This window comes from Pelophylax lessonae, assembly GCF_965119305.1.
Source record: "Pelophylax lessonae genome assembly, chromosome: 9".
Classification (NCBI taxonomy): Eukaryota; Metazoa; Chordata; class Amphibia; order Anura; family Ranidae; genus Pelophylax; species Pelophylax lessonae.
Genome location: NC_138776.1, coordinates 124380120 through 124403632, shown reverse-complemented (window position 1 = coordinate 124403632; position 23513 = coordinate 124380120). Strand labels below are relative to the sequence as shown.

Below are 23513 nucleotides of genomic sequence, written 5' to 3'. Positions count from 1 at the left end.
GCCCAAAAAAACGCACAGACATGAGGGGATAACACAGACACACAGGACTGCCAGCCCCAGACAGAGGCCCCACACAGAATGTACTTACATGTACCCGATGGCATGGGGTGCCTCTCATCGACCGGAAACCACGAGGAGTGCCATCAGCCAAAACGCAGGATGCTAACAGTGCACGGAGAACCGCGGGGAGACGTCCAGGCGAGGTAGCCACCTCGCAGGCTTGCATCCCTGAGGACAGGGATGGGTCCTTTGCGAGGCCAGGGCGAACACATAGCCTGCTAAACACTCCATGGCGGGCTGGGATTCCATAAGGCCCTCTGTCCTGGAGAACCAGGATGACCAGTCCGACTCCCAGCTCCGCAACGCCGTCATCATCTTGAAAAAGTGACTAACTAAAAGATGAGAAATAACAGCTAGTAATGTGAAGAAAAAACACATTCCCTGAAATAAAATCATAAAGAAAAAAAGAAGGCGGCTAAGACTGTAGCCCCAGCACAGGGAGAGCCTATCTCACTCCTAACTAGGCAGAAGACAAACTGAGTTGGGATGGCTGATAGCAGGGGGGTATTGGACCAGTGGGACAGCCCCCATAGGTGTGTCTGCTTTGTTTTTAACAAGTCTTATGCCTAGCTTGCTCCTATGGATAAGAGGTCAATACCCATTGGTGAAGACTGTATGAGTGGGCGGCGTCTGTCGGAGGACGTAAGAGCAAAACAAAAACTAATGCAGCCACCACAGCTGATTGGTAAGCTGAAATATAATACATTTTCGGTTCTGGGTCTGGGCTTAATACCACTTGAAAAGACTCCTATCAGGAGACATACATACACACACACATATATATATATATATATATATATATATATATATATATATATCCCACATGAGTATGCAGTGCTTGAGAGAAGACAGGTGACACCATAGTGTTTGGGCAATAAATATTCCATAAGTAAAGCCACTGAGTAAGAAAAATTTAAAGTCCAAATAATTTGAATCCTGAATAAGCCAAGAAAAATTTTCCTCATTGGTTCTTTTCCCATGCTCATACATTGTTTTCGGGCCTTTGTGGTTTAGCGGCATTCTGAGCACACACAAGATTCTTTAAAACAGATGCTCAATATTCTAATGCCAATTTTCCTAAGCAGTTTTAATATACAGACCATGCAAAATACAGGTACACTTTATATGAATTTAGAACTTTCTACAAAAGGATTAGGAAAGCAATATTGTATCTCTCAAATACGACTGCTAAGACAAGCCATGCAAAGAAAATCTAAATCTATAACCAAATGCCAAAAGCTCTGCTTCATATTTAGTACTCACTGCAGTCAATATTATTCCAACAAAGGCTACAGTAGTTACACCAAATAAATCTCAAGTTTGTAAACTTTTAGGGAGGTAAGCTCTGTTTAGGGTTGGGTTAGGTGCACAAAACCACTCTGCCTCAAATTAAGAACAGGAAGGGAGGAGGCTTTAAACCCATATCAAAAGAAAGCCAGAAGAAACCACAATGGTACGTTAAACGTAGGACAAAATAATAGCAAGGGTTGTGCTGATCAGCTGAACAGTGACAGATCACTTATTAAAAAGAAAAAAAAAACTGTTACCCTAACTAGCATAGCTGCATAAAAATTTAAAAACGTGGACTTTTTTTGTATCAATTAAGAAATAATCTTTCAAAATATGGGGGGGGGGATGCTGACTTGCAGTAGAACCAAATTAAACATTGCCTAGGGCCTAATCATGGCGCTGCTTCTCTAAAGAGGGGGGACCCAAAAAATACCACCACAAAACTTTCTGGACTTCAATGTTTCCAGGCATTTGTCAGTGCAAGTTAGAGATTAAAGTTAAAATAACTGTAATCACTTGCCAACCAGGCTTTTTCTGGCACGTTTTGTTTACAAGTTTAAATCAGTATTTTTTGCTAGAAAATTAATTATAACCCCCAAGCATTATACATTTTTTATTTCGCATGGTATTTGCGCAGCGGTTTTGCGAACACAATTTTTTTTTTCTAAAAAAAATAGTTACCAATTTTTTTGTAGAATGTTAAAGATGAGAGTACGCCGAGTAAATACATGCCAAACTTGTGCACGCTCATAGAATGGCAAAATACGGTACTTAAAAATCTTTATGGATAAATGCTTTTAAATGCCTTTACATGTTACCGGTTTTGAGTACACTATCCCTTTAATTTTTTTTGATCACTTTTATTCCTATCACAAGAACATTCCTTGTAATAGAAATATTGCATGACAGGTCCTCATTATGGAGGCCCCAGATATCTCCTCAACCTTGGAAACCATGGGCACAAAAAAAAAAAAAACACATTGATCGCTACTTTCTAGGGAGAATAAAATGAGTGTTCATGTCACTTCCAGCCTCCCAGGGTCATAGATATGGCCTGGGACCATCTGGTCCTCAACCAGCCCTGTGGTAATCTAGCTCTCTCTCTAGATTGGATCTACGGTTTTCCATCGCACCGGAAAGCCCAGAGAGGCATCGATGGGCAGCAGGGCATCCCCTCCCCCTGCCTTTTACAGTGAAGGGAATTGCAGGCTGAAAAGAAAGATATCTGGATGATGCCTGTAGCTGCAGGCATCATCCAGATATAGCCATTTTAAATCCACGGTGTCATACGACCTCATGCGGGTGGAAAGTAGTTAAGTTATAACAGCATGGTGCTTCACATTTTACACTACTTCTTTATAAAGCCTTTGTTAAGTCGAAGAGAAAAAAAAAAACAAAAAAAAATACCAAAATCCGGTCATGTTCTGATCTGCTCCAGAGAGAATCTGGACAAGCAGCAGACATTTATTACACAAGGTCCAATAATGTTAGAAAGAGGCTAATATTTGAAGCCTGCAGGACTTGGAGCTTGGCAAGATACTGAATGCAATACAAATGCATTTTCAAAGCCTTGAGCACGCTCTGAGTTTTTCTAAAGGAAAACAGTTTGTGAACTCAAATCAAGCCAGATTCAGAGATTTTCCCGTAGCAGAATCCAATGTCTCTTTTGAATGGTTAGCGGATATCAGTGAGGCAAACTATACATATTTTACCTATTCATTCTTGCATTGGTGTTACAGCAAACAAAAAGGAGACACTCATTCAACTTACTGCATGTTCCACCGCTGAACATTGGAATTGTTTCAAACATCATCTTGTGAAATAGAAGTGCCACTGGTCTGTAATCCAAATGATTCTTTAACAAGTAGCTGTAGTAATATACGTAGCGCCTTTGGCTGGGAATTGTCACACCCTAAAAATATACAAGACATTAATTCTGCAGTCTGCGCCACATTGGTTTACAACCGCTGTACTTTTCTTAACTTTTTTTTTTTATTATCTCAGAAGAAAGCTATTTTAAACACACCTTAGTACACAAATCTTTTTAAAACATTGGCAGAAAAGTCATAGCAATGAAATGGACTTTGTTACATTGCTCAGCCTAAAGAAAGCTTGCATCACTTAAGGCTCCTTTTTGGTTTTTGGTTTTTAATGCTAATTTTAAACTTACAAACACAATGCTTATTGGAACACTTGGAGGACACTTTAGGTTGTGCATTAAAAAAAAAAAAAATTAGGATTTTTAGCTTACCTGTAAAGTCCATTTCTTGGAGTACACAGGACGCAGAGGGGTTGCCAGTCATTACTACATTGGTTATGCTGCCATCCTGAGTTGAATGTGCACTGGCCAGAAGAAAAGAAAGGGCTGGCATCCCTGCCCGGGCAGAACCGCTGCAAGCACAGCTAAGCCTCATTTTTGTAGCAATAAGGAACAGTCAGAGGGGAGTTTACAGATAAACCAAAAATCCTAATTTCTTAATCATACATTACAAAACAGAGGAGTGGATAGTCATTACTACACAGGGTAAATATAAGGGGAGGGCAACAAAGCAACAAGGCCAATAAGCCCAATTCCCCCTTACAAAGCCACCTGTAGGACCCTTCATACAATTGCACTCTAACAAGGAGACCCTGAAGGCAGACAGATTAGTGCAAGAGTGACAGCCAAATCACCTGAAGTTCCAGGATGCAAATCAGTTATTTTTTTTCTCTGACCACCATGTTCCTGACAGGTAAGCATCTGTCCTATAGATATTCCAGGTCACTGGAAGGATTTCCCTGAATCCAGCATCTGTATGGATAACCAGCACTCCAGAACAACTTTGGTCTTTTGAGTCAGATGCAATGGCTGATCCAAGGACTCCAACACCTGTCACATACCGCCTGTATATTGAGACGCAGGGTTCTGAAAAGAAAAATGTGCATGGTTCGGGTGGGGGGTTGTGGACAGGCTAAAGGTAACACCATAAACTGGTAGCGGCGATCCTCCTTAGCAAAATATAGAAATTTTTGAATTTTCAGGAACGTGTTGGAACCTTTGAGATAGGATAGGCTGGAAGTCTCTGGTTTGATAACTATGAAATGGGTTGGAGTAAAAAAAGCCTTGAGACCTCTCCTCTAAAAAGGCACAGGAGGGATGATCCCTTAGGACAATAAGCTTTTTAGGGCTACAAAGAAAACCGCTCTTTCATGAATCTAAAGTGCTTAAAGCAGGAGGGGGGGGGACGGAAAATTCCAGCTTGAATCCTCTGGACAGCATGCTGAGGTCCCCTGCGTCCAACTCCTTGTAAGGTATCTTTCCACCAAAGCTCCCACCAGTACCATTCCTCCCAAAAAAACACATTTTGAGAAGTAAAAAAAATTCCATTAAAAAGAAAAAAATGCTCTGACCAGAGATCCTAGCAAGGAACTAGGTCCTTACTCCTGGCTAGGCATAAAAAAACTGAAGACCTATAGCAGGAAGTGGAACTGCCCTATGGCCATAGGTGAACTTTTTTCCGCCTAGTGTCCTACTCCTGTAGGGGTCAGCATAAACCCAAGGGTAAAGATGATATGGAGCTGTGTCCGTCAATGAATGAAAGAGAAACAGCCAATTTCTTTCATTTGCAAAATAACCTTTTAATGCTTTGTACCATTGCTAAAAGCTGAAGTGTAAACAAAAAATGTTGCTGTAGGTATCAGTAATTGGTATCAGAGAGTACTAGAAAAAAAGAAACCCCAATACTTAATGGTCATTTTTATGTACTTTTCTTGAAATTTGATTAAAGCAAAGAGTATTAGGTCTTGTTTTACTGCCATCTAGTTTGGCAACTTAATGTTCAGAGGTTGCAAATCTTTAGAATTAAAAAGTTCTTCAGAATCGTGACCTTTAGTCTAAGCAAAAAATTGTGATTCTCGTTTTATTCAGAATCGTGCAGCTCTAATGTAGGCTTTTATTTGGAGTTAGAGATTGATTTCTTAGGAAAGTAACTCCTTGAATGTTGAAGACGTTACTGGCTTTTAGCCTATAACCTTTGCTTTCTTCTTAATGGCCAAGAGAATACTCTTCCCTATGGTCACCTTTTGGATGTAGGCATCCAAAGATAGTCTGAATAGGTGTTCACCCTCAAAAGAGCCGCCTCTCAATGTGTATCCTGTAGATAAATTCTGCCAATCAACACCTAAACCATAAGAGCCTTCTCATTCTGACAGACAGTGCCCACTCCTGAAAGTTAGCTTATGAAATTCCCCAATGCACCACACAGCCTACAGAGCCACTCCAACAGAGAGAATGATGCCTTAAAGAGGGCTTCTTCTAATCCAAGGAGTCTTTTAAGACAAGGACATCATCCAAGGGGACCAGTCAGGTCTTATTCGTATAGTAAACAGCTAGGTCAACAGCTAGCCAACCCAATTTTTCCTATAGAACTCTCTCCATGGGGTAGTGAGTAAGCATTTCAGTGGCAAAAACACCTTCTGGACACTAGCACAAAACTGAGGCTTACCTAAGGTGGCAGAGGTTATCTCTGGACACTGACGCCTGCCTTTTTTCTGGCCAGTGTCCATTCACCTGAATGTGGTGGCATAACCAACGTAATAATTATTAACTCCTCTGTATCTTGTGATGCACAACTAAGAAAAAAAAAATCCCAAAATTATATGAAATAAAGGAATACTCTGAAGTGAATTTACTAAGACTGGCACAGACAGAAACTGGAGCAGTGGTGCATGGCAACCACTTTAGGTTTCATTTTCATGGCTTAAATGGAAAGGCTGAAGATAGACGCAGATTGGTTTCTATGCACAGCTGTTTCAGATTCTGTCTGCTCCAGTTTTTAATAAATTTCCCCTACTGAATTTTGTCGCTGCATGTACCAACTACAAATAATTACAATACAATTAGTTTTTTTTAGATAGCTGCCCTTTAAAGTAGAATTTTAGCCAAACAACTACATAAACAATTTAAAAACACAATCCTTCCACCTGACAAATGGACAGTAAACATTGTTAATAAAGCTGGCCATACACAAATATTTTTTCTGTTCAGCCTGCAGGCTGAATAAAATGAAACAGATTCCAGAATCTCCTGCTGCGGCTATAGTATTCTGACAGCTGTTCTCACCGGCTGTCAAAAATCTAACGAGTGGCTGCATGCGGTTGGATGCAGGCGCTGTTCGCTAATAATCATGTTGTGGGGATGTTTTTGCCTTAAAGCACATAATGCATTAGGGGGAGAAAACATTTTGACCTTAGAACCACTTTAAAATAAAGCTAAATGAGATGGTAGAAATTAGATAATGGAAACCCTTCTTGAAGTGTATGCAAACTTTATTTGCTCTCATCTGGGTCTTTTAAATGTATAAAATGTTTTATCTGCTAAAAGAAAAAAAAAGTCTGCTGACCATGCCAGCAATCCAGGGTTGTCTGGTGCAATCTGCAGTATTCAATAGAACAGTCCTATCTCTGCCTAGTCTACCTCTAACTACTATATGTTAGAATTTGGATCTGACACATAGCTTGTTCTGTTTCCACAGGCAAATGGACCAGCATACAGGCACATTTCAAACAACTTCACAAGTCAGTGATGGTCAGTAAACATGAACGGCAAAACAAAAAAAGGCACTCAACACACAACTTTAGCACTAATTTATCATCTATCTGCACAGTGGACTTATGTACAATATAATTCTAGTACCTGATATTATTTTAAAGGTGTTAAAAGTTTGCTTTACATTTGCATATTTCCTGTAGTGATTTTGTTTGTCAACTCATTAGCAAGAAAGGTCATTTACAAGGCTTGAAGACAAATTAAAAACAATACCGACCTTTTTGTCCCTGGTCCGAACTTCTCCATAAAAATCTAATGCCTCTTGTGCTTTTAGAAACTTGCCTCGATGTAGCAAATAAGCACAGATCATGACTCCTGTACGACCTTTGCCTGCTTTACAGTGGATTGCTGCTACATTATCATTTTCACTTAGCCATTGGTCAAGATCTTCACAAAATGGTTTGATTAGCTCTAACTGTGGTGGATTGTGGTCTTCAAAAGGATACTGTGCAACTAATAAAAGAAAAAAACATTTATTCAGCACCACACTACTTTTACAAATTAGTGAAAATAACAGCATAAAACTGCAATGGCATCACACTTGCAACACTCTTGGTCAAGCACATCTAGGAGTTCAGCAACTATGTTAAAAGTGTAGGTACGTTATGAGTTAAAGTGGTAGTATCCCGCTTTTTGACACTTTTACCTACAGGTAAGCCTATAATAAGGCTTACCTGTAGGTACAAATAATATCCGGGGGGACCTTCAATTATGTTTGCCGGGAGCTTGCCGGAAAATCACTCCCGCGCGCATGCGCGGGAGTGACGCCATCGCGGCTCCGGCCAATCATCGCGCTGGAGCCGTCTCTTCCGGGCAATCACCGCGCCGGAGCCCGCAGCGATGTCCGGTGGTCCGTGTCGGGGCTTCGTTCTAAGGTAAGTTACACATAATGGGCTAGTATGCGATGCATACTAGCTCATTATGCCTTTTTCTTGCAGGTTTTTTTTTTTTTTTTTTTTTAGGGTTTACAACTGCTTTAAGTCCAACCAAGTGTCTGCCACCTATTGGTGCTCTTTAATTTAGATCTGACAGGTTTATTATGCTCCAGCAAGATCAATTCAAGAGCTCTGAAGTGGATCGCTCTAGTCTCAGCTCCTTCAAGTGTAGAGTTGGTGCAGCTACTATGTCTGGCCTCTTCCCCTCCACCTGTTCAATCACAGAAGCCTTTGTATCATGCAAACTAACAAAATACAAAGGCTTCTGTGAAAGGGCAGTGGAGGGGAGGGGAGGGGCATAGCTGCTCTGTGTGCTTCTTTCACATCTTACAGCTCCAAATGTCTGCAGTATATTCTCCAGCAGAGCAATAAATTCATCAAATATAAATAGATATAAGCCCAAAAGGAGGCAGGCACCCGGTTGGACTAAACTCATTATTGTGCCTGCACTTTTTACAGAGTTGCAGAATTCAGCTTTATCCAGGTTCACACTGGTGCAATGCGGGAATCCCTGTGATTCAGTGCCGGTTCCCGCATCGCACCTGAATCGCACACTAGTTCACACTGAGGTTTGCAAACTGTTGGGGGTGTTAATGTAAAATTAAGGACACCCGCAGATCGCAGTGCGAACTGTAAAATGGTGTAGAAATCGGATTGCATGGGTGTGAACACCCATGCGATCAGATTCCAAAGCAGAACACAAAAAGGGACCTGTGCTCATTTTGCTGCAAATGTGATGCGATTTCAGCCAGTTTGTATGGTTGAAATCACATTGCTTGTGATCAGCACGTGCGGTGTGGATCACATGCGATGTCGGTCATCGCATCGCCCAATTGTGAACCCTGCCTCAAGCTATGAACTTTTCTTAAAGTGAACTTGTGCTTTGCCATCATAACTAGATGAGCAGGCACTGATGGGCACTGACTGGCAGCACTATGGGCACTGATTGTGGGCATTGATGGGGGGCACTGATGGCGGGCACTGTGGGCACTGATGGGGGGGCAATTTGTGTATTTTTTTACCTTTAGTAATCAGGGCACTGGTGATCATTGCCCTGATTACACTGCTGTGTGTCCCCAGCGGCTGACGGCTCCCCCTCCTTCCTCACACTGCAGTCTCTGTGTGAGGAAGGAGCGCCGGCGATGAGAGATGATCTCATATGTTTACATATGAGATCATCTCTCATTGGACGGCTTGATCACGTGGTGAATGGCCGCTGTGATTGGCCATTCACCACGATCTGTGATCGGCTGTGTCCAAGGGACACGGCCGACACAGATTCTCCCCGATGCGCGCTCGCGGGAGCGTGCGGGGAGAGTCTTTCTGGGAGGCCGCTTAAAAACAGCCTCCCGAAAATTCAAGTCCGCGCTGCAGCCGTATATAGGCTGTAGTGCGGATGTGAGGAAGTTCATAAGCTAGCCCAAGGAATGCAAAAAAAAAAAAAAGAAAAAAAAAGTGAAATTTGCTTACTCTATGTTTTATACCTTTAAAAAAGCTGCACAAGGGGATCTGCAAGAAACCCTATGAGATTCAAATTACTGTGTGGGCTAATAGAACCTCACAGAAATCCAAACCAGCACTGTCGGCCTTGCCTGCTGGACTACAGAACCTCCTCTATCCCCCAATTCCACTAAATATGCATAGATTGATTTATTTTTCAGCAAAGCAGAGCTATTGCTTCGACTCCCTAGAGCAGGGAACCTCAAACCACGGCCCTCCAGCTGTTGCAGAACTACACATCCCATGAGGCATTGTAAAATTCTGACATTCACAGACATGGCTAAGCATTGTGGGATTTGTAGTTCCCGAGCAACTGGAGGGCCATAGTTTGAAGACCCTAGAGCTTGCCCACACATTGTTTGGGAAAAGGGTTCTTGAGAGATGTAATTCTGGGCGCCCCTGCAGCTGAAACAAGGTAAAAACAAAATCCAGAACATACTCTAGAACAGCGTTTTAAAACAACCCTTTAAAATTCAGCACAATCTCAATGCCCTCCATTCAAAAATGTAAAACTAAACCAAAAGCTTTATTTACTGCAGCAGCATGCACACAAGTAGGGCACCCAAAATTAGAGGTGATTTATTGTTACAAAGCTAAATATACCTGTATTGAAAGTCTAATATTTTAGTGTTTCTCTCCCTCACCTTGCTAGTGTGACTCCAGTGCTGATGTAGAGGGGCAGGGGAGGGGGCAGACAAGGATGGCGTGCAAGTACCTGACGTCATTTGTTGTAAGTATGCCAGTGGCTGGCTCGAATAGTGCCCAGTGTTGTAATGATGCATAATGAGAACGTGTGACTGTGTAACAAAAAAGGTAGGCTTGCTCAATTTGCTGACCATTTTTGGTGCAATTTATAGGCATTCTGCCATGGCACCTTGGTTGAAAAAGGCTGCTCTAAAGAAGCAGGAGGATAAGGTTACATTTGGGCAATACCTGAACATATATATTATTCATCCATGTCTGTGTTTATACCCAACAGATATGGGTGGTCTAGGCAGGTGCCTTTTGAGGGAAATAGAATTGTACCTTTGCAACACCATCACAATAAAAGGTACACTGCGCATTCAAAAGAGTAAAGCCTTAAAACCCATACATGTAAACGCAATTTACCTGTAAAACTAAAAGTTATTCTTGATTTTTCATGTGCCACAATGACCAAGCAAACCTTAAGCCATTTACAATAAAACAAAACCAATATTTTTAGAGTAATCAATTTAATTTTTAGGGCGAATAATTACGGAGTCTCTTACTTGAGATTTATCCGGCATCTCCACCCAGGATTGTGACCCCACAAATAAAAGGTTCGTTAATGCGGACTGCACTTGAGTCCCATAAACTCAAGGGGGATTAAAGAACAAGAATTCACAGGACTTTTCCGCTGAGAAGTTATTGGGTGTACCTCTCTTTTTCAAATTACTTATTGCCTGGAGTTGGTCTTTACAAAAAGGACCAACACCAAAGCTGCTCTTGCATTTCAGTAACGGGTAGCTGTTAAAATGCGCAATCAACACAAGATAGTTATAAAGTTCAAGCAAAAATGCACAACTTACCTCTGCAGCTAAATTTGTTGGTATCATAATGTCTTTCAGCACATCTGTAAGAAAAGGAGGTAATGCTAAGCTATAGATTACAGTAAATGTATTAGCAATCAAACATGCGAAAACCTTCATTGTACATATGCTAAACACCTTTTCTAAAGTATCCGTTCCACAAAAAGGTGCTGAAATTGTATATCAAACTAAATCTATTTAGCAACAAAGGAAAAATGGTCTAATTATTTCTAATTTCCATTTGTAGCCAAATCTTGTAGTACACATTACTCTGCATTATTTAAATGGATATGCATTTAAGATCTCAGGCATTGATCTTGGAAAGCTCTTAGAGTGCAAGTGCCATGTGATGTCATTATTGGCTTGGCTCCTTAAGAGGACATTACATTTACAGCCTGACTTTGGGTAGTGGCCTTTGTGAAGGACATGTCTACCCATTGTTAAATAACGTCTTGCAGAAGTGCTTCATAAAAATGATCTAAGTGCATATCTAAGAATGAGATATTTCTGAAGTGCTGACTCACAGGTCCAAAAGTTTATTATGGTGACAACAGTATTTAAAGAACAAGAATTAAACCAATATTTAAAGATGAACTGCAGGCAAGTAAAGGTATTATAATTTCTCAGTATTTATTTTTTTAAATACATAAGCATCTCAAAAAATTAGAATATCATCAAAAAGTTATTTTATTTTACTAATTCAATTCAAAAAGTTATTAGAGAAATAGGGCTGGGCTAACAGTTCAGCCTGAGCATGGGTTCGCCGACTGAATTTGCAGGGTGTTCATCCGCAAGCTCTGCAGGGTGCATTTCTGTGCCCTGATCGGGCAAAGCCTTGCCCAATCAGAGTGCAGTGTAAGCTGGTTGTTAAGGAGCCGAGCCAGCAAGCCGGCCGCGCCGTCTTTAACAACCGATGAGTCATCAGCTGTCAATGGGTTTCCCTGCTGACAGCTGAAAAAAAAAAAAGAAAGAAAAAAAAAAAAAAAGAAGAGGGGGGCGGTAAAAAATAAAAAAAAACGACCTGGGTTCCCCCCAAAATCCATACCACACCCTTATCTGGGACAAGGGTCTGTGACGTAGCCAGGTGGCCCCGCCCCTTGCTGATATAAGAAATGTCAAAGCGCAGCACGGGCATCAGTGTCATTTTGGAAGCAAATTTTGATTTGGGTATAGTCTTGACTAAAATGCTATTTTAGTTTTAGTTGTATTTTATTCATCTGACTGAATTGTTTTAGTCGACTAAAATCTTATACATTTTCGTCAACTACAAATGGAATGGGTTTAGGTAAATTGTAATGCATTATTTTAACATCTCTCTAGGATTTCCAAATTATATACTCCTGGAGTAAAAATCTAATATGATATTTCTGGTATTAAGGTTTAAACATGCACTACAGACACAGACTTAGCCATTGTAATATATAACGTCTTTCTAAATAAAACCAAGTTTCATATACAAACAAAAATATTGATTTTGGACAAACAGAAATACAACTTTAAAAAAAAAAAAAAAAAAAATGTAAACTCTATAGGCTGTGATGTTAAAGTGGAGTTCCACCCATTTTTAACAAGTTGGATTACATAGATGTATGTAATCGCCTTTAAAACGACTTTTACCAATGGAAACTTTTTTTTGTTGCTAGTAAATACCTTATTTTCTGCTTTATTCATCCTCTCCTCACTTCCGGGTCCGGTCGGCGATTACGTCATTCGGCGATTCGCAGTGTGTGCTGGGATGTATCTCAGGGCATGAAATCTCGCATTATTACACAGGAGATGAGCTGCACTGCATGCTCTGCCCCGCCTCCTCTCAGTGAGCTGTACTGTATGTATTGTATTGAGGCCGTGCTCCGCCCCGCCTCCTCTCAGTGAGCGAGGACTGAAAGCATTAAATCCTCACTGAGCTCACTGAGAGGAGGCAGGGTGGAGCACGGCCTCAATACAATACATACAGTACAGCTCACTGAGAGGAGGCGGGCGGAGGCAGGGCATGCAGTGCAGCTCATCTCCTGTGTAATAATGCGAGATTTCATGCCCTGAGATACATCCCAGCACACCCTGCGAATCGCCGAATGACGTAATCGCCGACCGGACCCGGAAGTGAGGATGAATAAAGCAGAAAATAAGGTATTTACTAGCAAAAAAAAAAAAAAGTTTCCATTGGTAAAAGTCGTTTTAAAGGGGATTACATACATCTAAAGTTGCTAAAATGGGCGGAACTCCACTTTAATGCACATATTACCTGAATATATTACCAGCATTAAATATTAAGAAACAAAAATATCAGAAAAGCCTTTTTCTTAATTTTTCTCTTTCAGCAGTTTAGTAGATACTCCATACTTATGCGGTAGTGCAATAAATGGTTTAAACTTTATTGTGCTATAATTACAGGGTCTGGATGGAATTGTGCTGCAGACCCTTATCCCCATCAACATGGGAACAATGTGCTTTGGGGTGTGGAGGGCAGTGCCCCCTCTGCCCAACAGCACCCCCCATGTTGAGGGCATGTGGCCTGGTAGGGTTGGGGGGCGCCCGACAAGGGTCTGGTATGGATTTTGCAAGGGGGGGATCCCCCACAGTTTTTTTTTTAACGTGCCTGTAAAGACATTTTTAATTTTTATTGCATCACTGCTCCTAAAAAAGCGATTGTTTAAAAAAATCTTTTATACGGATACATATCCCCCAAGGCAGTAGCCAGACCCCCATACCCCTTTTATGGCCAATTACTTGCATATAATCATTTATTGGCTCAGGAAACCTTTACAGGTGTTTTGAGTTTTTTAGCCGATTAGAGTGTGACACCTTGAGCCCACAATATTGAACTTTTTAAGTATTACCTTGGGGAAATGCAGACTAGAATACTGCAATCACTGAGCAGCAAATGAGATCACCTGTGATGTCATTTAGTTATCTTGCAAAACTAGCCTGTTAGTGGGACCCGAGGACCGCAGTTGAGGACCACTGATGTACATGATTACTAGTCACAGCAGTAAAATGCCACCACAATGACACTGCACTGGTGACAGTATAAAACTAGTATTTTCTTTTTTTTTTCACATACTGTCACCAGAGAAGTGCACTCTTAGTTACTATGGTGACAGTGTAATTCTGTGGCTAGTGACCAGAGACACTGGCTGCAATGTTCAGCCAGTGTTTCTGATCACTAGATGCAGTAGAACGTTCTCATAGCGATACTGCACATAAAACTTCCTGTGGCATTCTCCATTTCAATTATATACACACACACACACACACACACACACACACTGGAAGGATGATCGTTCATAATTTTCACAAAACTTCAGCAGAATCACCGTTTACAATGCAAGCAGTCACTTAGCAATACACATATACAGAAGTGCAAAAGTTTTAGACGAGTGCGAAGAAATGTAAAGTAAGAATGCTTTTAAAAAAAAAAAAAAAAAAAAAATTGATTTTTGCCTTACCGTAAAATCCTTTTTTCTGAGGTTCACTGACAGACAGCTTAAATTCTTCAGACCAGTGGGCTTAATGCTGTCTCTTCAGGAGTATGACTAGGCCGAAACCTTTTTGGTTACGCCCCTGGAGCAGTCCCAGAGGGTTTACCATCACTTCCTGCTGTAGGACCCCAGTTTGTAACAAGCAGTGTCAGAACAAAAAATAACTCAACCCCAACAGTATGGCGGGTGCGGTGTCCGTCAGTGAACCTCAGAGAAAAGGACAAAAATCCAGTTCTTTCATTCCCTGACAGAAACAGCTTCAATGCATAAGACCAGTGGGATGTCCCAAAGCAGTGGGGAAAATAAGACACAGCAAACACAGAATTCCCAACAAGGCTAAACATAGCCAACAACAGGAGCCCAACTAGGAACTGGAACTCCCCACCAGGAAAAATTTTCACCCTCAAGAAGCGGAAGCCTCTGCAACCGCAGTTTGCAAAACTTTGCGGCCAAACGCCACATCCGAAGATGCAAGTACATCTACCTTATAACATTTTCTGAATGTGTGTACAGATGACCACGTAGCCGCCTTGCACACCTGAACCACTGTTGCCTGATGACAGAAGGCCCAGGAGGAACCTGACCCCTAATGGCGTAGGCCTGCACCACCGTCTGCTGGATCCACTTAGAAATGGTAGAAACAAATGCGGCCTGCCCCTTACGAGGTCCATCTTTTAAGAACAAAGAACTGGACTCTCTAATCGGTTCAGTCACCGCCACGTAAACCCGAATCGCCCTTACCACATCTAAGGAATATAAGGCAACTTCCTTAGGATGTGTAGGCTTAGGACATAGGGACGGAAGCACAAGGTCTTCATTCAATTGAAACCAGAGACATTCTTAGGCAGGAACGCCTGACTGGGTCGCAACACCATCTTGTCCCTATGAATCACCAAGTAAGGTGACCGACAGGACAACGCAGCCAACTCCGACACGCGACGTGTGGAAGTAAAAGCCACCTTCTGCGACAGAGTGAGCAGAGGAATTTCTCGAATATTTTTAAAAAGGAGACTTTTGAAGCACCGACAGAACAAAATTGAGATCCCACAGAGGTACTAGGGATCGTAAGGGAGGAGCCAGATGGCAAACTCCCTGCACAAAAGTGTGAAACAAGGACTTCACCGCCAATGGCCTTTGGAAAAAAATAGTCAAAGTGGAAATCTGGCCCTTGATGGTGCCTAGAGCAAAACGTTGATCTACACCCAATTGTAGAAACTCCAACAGGCGAAACAGAGAAAAGGAGCGGGGAGAACCCCCCCCCCCGCGACTCACACCAAGTTATGTACGCCTTCCAAACTCGATGATAAACCTTCCTGGAAGAAAGTTCCTAGCCTCCAACGGTGTAGGAATTACCGACTCACGACAGCCCTCTGTCTTTCAGCACCTGGCTTTCAATAGCCAAGCCGTTAAAGCCAGCGACTGTAAAGCAGGATGGAAAATTGGTCCCCGAGACAGAAGATCTTCCCTGAGAGGAAGTCTCCAAGGAACGTCTGCTACCAGCCTTACCAGGCCAGCGTACCAAGACTGGCGAGGCCAGTCTGGTGCCACCAGAATGACTGGAATTCCTTCTACCTTAATTCTGCGTAGCAGTCTTGACAGATGTTCTATTGGAAGAAAGGTGTAAATCAGACGATACTGACCCCCAGGGGGCCACCAGAGTGTCTGCGGCATCAGAGGATCCTAAGACCTTTACACGAAACTCTGCACCTTCCTGTTGAGACGGGAAGCCAGCAGGTCTACATCGGAGGCCCTTACTGAAGACAGTTGATGAAATACTTCTGGGTAAAGAGAGCATTCTCCCAGATCCAACTTCTGCAGACAGATAGCCCGCTAGAAAATTCTCTACCCCCAAAATGTGCACATCAGAGAGGGCTGGAACATATCGTTCTGCCCACCTCAAGATGCCAGCCACTTCCAGGGCCGCCAGGGCACTTCTTGTGTGCCCTTCATGATTGACATATGCCACAGCCATAGCATTGTCCGATTGTATCCGCACAGGGCATCCCTGCAGACGATCCATTCATTGAGACAGAAAGTCTGATCGCCTGAATTTCCAGGATGTTGATCGGCAATCCTGGACTCGCGTGTCCACACATTGGGCCGAACACACTCCCAAGACACCTCGCCATCCGGACAGACTGGCATCCATTGTGATTAGAGTCCACAGGGAAAGGGAAGATTTTCCCAGATGTAGAGCCAGGGAGCGGAGCCACCATGGCCCCCGACTCACAGGATCAGAGTGTCCAATGACAGGGCATCCTTGTTCCATTTGATCAGAATCTCCCTTTGAAAAGGTCTGGTGTGGAAATGGGCAAACAGAGCCGCCTCGAAGGTGGATACAATCCGCACTTGCATTCAATTCCTGAGTGATGATTGATGGTTGGACAACAGGAGCCGAACAACATTATGTAGCTTCAGAGGTTTTGTTTGAGGAAGAAACACCCGGGCTGATGCTGAATCCAGCATCAGACCCCAAGTAGTCCAGTTTTGTGAACAGACAGTGCCAATTTCTGAAAATTCAGCGTCCACCCAAACTCCTACAGAGGTAGCACCGTAACCTCAAAGTCGGCTTCTAGACTAGAGAAAGACTCTGCATGAAGAAGCAGATCGTCCAGGTAACCTAGTAGAGCAATCCCCTTGTTGCCGTAACAAGCCCAACACTGGGGCCAAAACCTTTGTGAACACCCGGAGAGCTGAGGCGAGACCAAAGCATAACGCCATGAATTGAAAGTGCTCCTCCCCCACGGCAAAACAAAGAAAATGCTGATGCCCTACATATATTGGAATATGAAGGTAAGCGTCCTTGAGATCGATCAAAGCCAGCAGATCTCCTTGATGAAGGGAAGCTACTACTGTGCGGATGGACGAAATTTCTGAACCCGCACAAAGCGGTTCAGAGCCTTCAGATCCACGATTGGATGAAACTTGCCTTCCTTCCTGGGAAATGTAAAGTAATGCACTTGGGTGCCAGAAACCAGAAATCAAGCTACTCATTAGGGGGGGGGGGGCCTCTGGGTGAGTCTAGGATGGAAAAGGACCTGGGGTACTGGTAGACAACAGGCTTGGAAGTGGCATGCAATGCCAAGCCGCTGCAAGCAAAGTCAACAGAATACTGGGATATATAAAAAAGGGGATTCACTCCAGAAATAAATGGATTTTTGTAAAATCTTACCGTAAAATCCTTTTCTCTTAGCTCATCGACAGACGTAGTCCTCGGTGATACACCACCTTCGGGCTATGTTACCTCCGCAGGAGCAGGACTAGACAGGAAATTAAAAAGCTCTGGCCACACCCCAGGGGCAGCCCCAGAGGGTATATCCCCTCTCTCTCTGCCTCAGCAAATCAGTTATGTGAAAAAGCAGTGCTTAGAGAATTTAACCCAACCCAACTCCAAAACAGAGGGGCGGGGACTACGTCTGTCGATGAGCTAAGAGAAAAGGATTTTACGGTAAGATTTTACAAAAATCCATTTTTCTCTAGCGCTCATCGACAGACGTAGTCCTCGGTGATACACCACCTTCGGGACGTCCCAGAGCAGTATCACAACTGAGGGGTGGGAAAATGGAAATCAAATCCCAATCTAGAAGGCCCAACCGGTGCCAACTAGAAGTTTACAATGCTCATCCTTAATGATGAGACTCAACCAAAAAAAGAGAAAACAAATTTTTTTTTTTTTTTTTTCAAACAGAAAAAAACCCTCGAGGTAGACCACCGGTCTCCTCAAATTGCGGCCTGCAAAACCTTGCGGCCAAATGAGGCATCCGCCGATGCCGTCACATCAATTTTTAGAATTTTGTAAAGGTATGTACCGACGACCAGGTGGCCGCCTTACATACCTGGACCACTGACGCCTGATGGCGAAAGGCCCAGGAAGTACTGAGCGCTCGAGTGGAGTGCGCCCTAACAGGGAACGGAGGACTCTGACCCTTAATAGAATAAGCCTGTACCACCGTTTGTCTAATCCATTTGGCAATGGTCGCGGCAGATACAGGCAAACCCTTTCTGGGGCCATCCGTGATCACAAAAAGTGAATCCGTCTTACGGAATGATTCCGTAGCTTCCAGGTATACCCTGATTGCCCGAACCACATCTAAGGAATGCAACGCATGTTCCCGACGATGCTTGGGCTGAGGACACAAGGAAGGTAGTACAATATCTTCATTCAGATGAAAATCTGAAACCACCTTGGGAAGAAAAGATGGCTTAGGATGAAGTACTACCTTATCCCTATGAATCACTAGGTATGGTGACTGGCATGATAATGCAGCCAGTTCTGACACCCTGCGAGCAGAAGTAATAGCCACCAAGAAGGCCACCTTCTGGGATAGAGTAAGCAAGGGAATCTCCCTGATGTTTTCAAAGGGAGGTTTCTGTAGAACCGACAAAACCAAATTAAGATCCCAGGGCGGTAAGGGCGCGCGGACTGGAGGAGCCAGGTGCCGCACCCCCTGGATGAAATTCCGCACCAAGGATTTGGTAGCTAAAGGCTTCTGAAAGAAGATTGCTAATGCTGAAACTTGACCCTTGATGGTGCTCAAGGCTAGCTTCTGCTCAACCCCTTGTTGCAAAAAGGCCAATATTCGAGTCACCGAATAGGTACGTGGAGGAAATCCTAAAGATTCGCACCACGCAATATAGGTCTTCCATGTGTGATAATAGACTTTGCTGGAAGTCGCTTTCCTTGCTTTAATAAGGGTAGGAATGACTGAAGTAGACAAACCTCTGTCCTTCAGTACTTGGGTCTCAATGGCCAGGCCATTAAAACCAGCGACTGTAAAGCACGAAGGTAAATTGGTCCTTGAGACCACAGACACTCCCTGAGACGAAGTTCCCACGGAACGTCTGCGACTAACATGTCCAAGTCGGCCAGGCCGGCTTGAGGAGGCCAGCCTAGAATTTCTAGGACCACTGGCGCTGATTGGATCTGAACCAGGCGTCCCTAGAGCTATCTGGCCCCGACCATCCGAGAAAGTCTGGTCGTTTCCTGTTCCCACACATTTATCAGATACCTGATAGTTATCAGGAAAGGTGATCTTTTCTGGTTGAACCTCAGGGACCGAAGTCACCCGACTAGAGGCTACTTGGCCTATCTGGTCAACCAGATCCGATTCCTGTGAGGTATCGGGACTAATCTTAGGAAAAGGTAAAGGAAAAGATCTTTTCAGGGAACGGTAACTACCGCTTCCTGTGGTACTTAAATGTTGGAAGGGAAGAATCGCACCGGTAGTAGTGGTTGATGCTCGATCTAATGTCCTGAATACCGGTGAAAACGTCCCCCCACCCTGACACCAGGTGGGGGCGCACCTTCAGGCTGTGTACTCCTTTGCTTCGGGTTTGGCTGGGTTGGTCCCCTTCTTGAACCCTCCTGGAGGAGTCTTGCCTTTCCCGCTAGTACCAGCCGGGCGCCCTTTATGGGCGGTAAAGAAAGGTCCTCGCTTGTTGCGAGGTCCCTTAGCTTTTGCAGCCTGTGGCAAAAAAGTGCTCTTGCCCCCAGTGGCATCCTTAATGATTTCATCTAGGTTGGCTCCAAATAGACGATTCCCCTGATCAAATCAGATGTCTCCTGGGGAATATCTTTTCCCCTAAGATCTTGGCGTACCATTTTCGCCCATTCCGTAAGTGTCTGGGAAACTAGACCAATAACGATTACTGGTCTAAATGCTGACCCTATCAGGGAAAAGATAGTGCGGGACTCTGCTTCTATCTTTCGATCCACCGGATCCTTAAAGGACGAAGTGTCCTCCACTGGAATAACCGTGGCTTTATTCAGCCTGGAAATAGGCGGATCCACGACTGGTGGTACCGTCCATTTCTTAATGATGGATTCCTCAAACGGATAGCGTCTAGCAATACGCTTGGAAATAGTAAAGGTACGTTTAGAATGCTCCCATTCTCCTTTAATCTGATTACCAAAACATTTAGGTACAGGAAAAGCCTTCGCCGTCTTGATGGGCTTATTAGTCCCAAAAGGCCTCTCTGTTTCAGTTGCCTCTGCCGGTAAAGCCTCAAGTTTTAAGGTTTCTTGCACTGCCACAACTAGTGCGTCCACCAATGCTTCTTCCTGAATTATAGCAAGAGAAGAAGCGTCCTCCTCACTGTCTGAGGGGGCTTTACCTGGGATAACAGCCCTTGCAGAGGAACCTGCAACTGCCGTGACCATCTCTGAATCTGAGTCAGAGGTGTCAGATGGTATAGGGGTAGGCGGGGGTCGCTTCCTTGACCCCCGTCCCTGACAGGCCGCCTCCACCCGAGCCACCATAGACTCCAAAATTGCTGTAAATGACTCTATACTCTGTGCACCGGCGGGTCCCGAGGCCCCCTCGAGGGAAACAGGTGGGGGAATATGTGTGGCAGGGTCCATAATAACTCCAGTTACTTCCTGGATAATATAATTCAAAAGTAAAGAAAAAAACTTTTTTTTTTTTTTTTTTTTTTTGACCCCCAGCGCCACAAAAAAGCCCCTTAGAGTTACCTGCTTAGGGATCCCTATCGATCGAGAGAGAGAGAGATAGACCCCCAGGCTCACCACTTGATGCTCAGAGTTAAACTGCAACAGCTTACAGCGCTGTCTTGACAAACAGGAAGTCTTTTGGCTGGCTGCCCAGGAAGAAAGGAGGAGGCGGCTCCGCCCCTCTGCACGCCTTCCGGCGCCTCCCCCAAGCTCCACGAGGTGTAGGATCACCTCAAACATGGCCGCCCCCATGCTGGAGACACGAGGCTACGCCAAAATGGCGGCTCGTGCGATCCAGCAAAAAAAAAAAAAAATGGCGGCGGCCTAAACTGAATAGCGGTGTGCTGCAGGGCACACAACACTCTCTCTGCATGGGGATATGGCGTGGTTGGCGGTACCGGCCCTGGCGGACCGCGTGGCCGTTCGGGAGGCCTGCTAATAGCTGGAGATCTGATTTGGAAGGCAGTCTACATGTCCGTGGCTTCTGACTGGTAGGTAGCTTATACTTAACCCATAAGATTCCCAGAATGCCACAGATTACATCTTTAAAACATGTATACAATAGATTGTTAGCTCCCAAGCCAAGCTTCCTGGCTTTTGCACACATAAATCACACTCAAAGTAGGAGGATTTGTGACATGTTATAGGATAGAAAGAACTCTTTCTTACCATACAGAGAGGGGCCCGCGTTCACCACAAAACCCGTCAGGGAAAAAGGGGGAACATACTACTCACCATACCGGAACCAGGCGGGCACCAACTCCTGACAGTACCCCTCTCCACCGGGGCGGGAGGGCTGTCGACCGATACGGACGCCGTGACTCATGGTCTTTGGCGTTTCGGCGAGACGTTTAACTCGCGTGGACAGTCCTTTAATGGGACTTTGTCGCGGCCGACCCAGCGCGGAGCTATGGCCTGCACGCGCTCGTAGGCTGAACTGGGGTGACCACCGGATCTCAACATCCAGCCCGTCGCCCAGTTCAGCTTTCTTGCTTGAAGATCTCACAGGAACACTGGAGAAAAAAGCTGTCTAAAAAAATCCTTTAAGAAAAAATTCTTGCCAGGACCTAAGATCCCAGCAAGGTGTCTAGGTCCTTACTCCTAACTAGACAGAAAATAACTGATTTGCTGAGGCAGAGAGAGAGGGGATATACCCTCTGGGGCTGCCCCTGGGGTGTGGCCAGAGCTTTTTAATTTCCTGTCTAGTCCTGCTCCTGCGGAGGTAACATAGCCCGAAGGTGGTGTATCACCGAGGACTACGTCTGTCGATGAGCGCTAGAGAAAAAGAGATTATTGTCCCACTCTACAAGACTCTGGTCCAGCCACATCTGGAGTATGCTGTCCCATTTCGGAGCACCGGTCCTCAGGAAGGATGTGCTGGAACTGGAGAAAGTCCAGAGAAGGGCAATAAAAATAATTAGGGGAATGGAGGACATCAGCTATGAGGAAAGACTACAAGCACTGAACTTATTCTCTCTGGAGAAGAGACGATTGAGGGGGGATACGATATCAATGTACAAATACTGTACTGGCAACCCTAGCATATGGAAAAACCTATTCAGAAAAAGTGAATACAATAAGACACGTGGCCACTCACTAAAACTAGAGGAAAGGCGGTTTAACCTTAAAATACGCAGGGGGTTCTTCACTGTAAGAGCAGTAAGGATGCGGAATGCTCTTCTGCAAGCAGTCGTATCAGCAGGCAGCATAGATAGTTTCAAAAAACTATTAGATGGGCACCTTAAAGACCACAACATACAGGGGTATACAATGTACGGTTAACAGCAAACACACTCACACATGATAGGTTGAACTGGATGGACTGATGTCTTTTTTCAACCTCACTAACTATGTAACTGTAAATAGATTTGAATAAAAACTTTGGAAACGTTCTGACTCTGGAACCGGCACAAAAACTCCTTGTGCCAACAAGTCCTGCACTTCTCCGTAGAGACCCTGTAGCCGCTCTGGAGACAGGCGTAAGTTGCAAGGAAAGAACCAAAACTTGATCTTGTAACCGTACCGAATCAATTTGTGGAACCATTTGTCCTGAATAAGCAAGGTCTACGGATCCGGAAAGAAGCGAAGACGCCCCCCCCACACCAAACGTGGGTGAAGACGCCCCTTCTGGTTGAGGAAGGCTTGTCTGCGGAACCAGAAGTGCCCGCTTTGGACTTACCATTCCAGGGCCTCTTGGAGCCTCCCGCAAAGTTACGGGTGGATCTCGAGCCCTTATCTTGAGATTCACATGGACAAAAGGGTCGCTTGTGAGCCGAAAAGAAGGGCCCCTGCTTGCGGCGAGGTTCCTTGCCCTGAGCAGCCTGCGGAAGCAATATACTGTGGCCTCCCGTAAGGCCCTTAATCTCTTCCATAGAGACCCTGAACAGACGGTCCCCTACAAAAGGAAGATCAGTCCGCACCTTTTTAAAAGCCTGGTCAGCTGACCAGTACTTCAACCAGATCATGCAGAGAAGGATCACCAATGTCTCAGAAACTCTGCAGGCCAGGATGGGGGGGGGGGGGGGGCGCATCCAGGGATGCATCACAAATATACTGTAACCCTTGGATCAACTGATCCGCCAGCTCAGAAGGGTTTTGACTCCCCTCCAGATCCTGGCGCAAAATCTTAAAAAAAAAAAAAAAAGCTGATTTCAACCTGAT

At 44.2% G+C, this 23513-nt stretch overlaps 1 protein-coding gene across 1 annotated transcript in view; it reads right to left on the bottom strand.

Moving 5' to 3' along the window:
* PTEN (phosphatase and tensin homolog) overlaps window positions 1-23513 on the bottom strand; it is a 126862-nt gene that overhangs the window by 30819 nt on the left and 72530 nt on the right. The window contains exons 4-6 of the mRNA XM_082268323.1: window positions 10923-10966; window positions 7155-7390; window positions 3121-3262 (exon numbers count right to left, since the gene is read on the bottom strand). Of these exons, the coding sequence (XP_082124449.1) occupies window positions 3121-3262; window positions 7155-7390; window positions 10923-10966 (422 nt within the window). The remainder of the gene's footprint in view (window positions 1-3120; window positions 3263-7154; window positions 7391-10922; window positions 10967-23513) is intronic.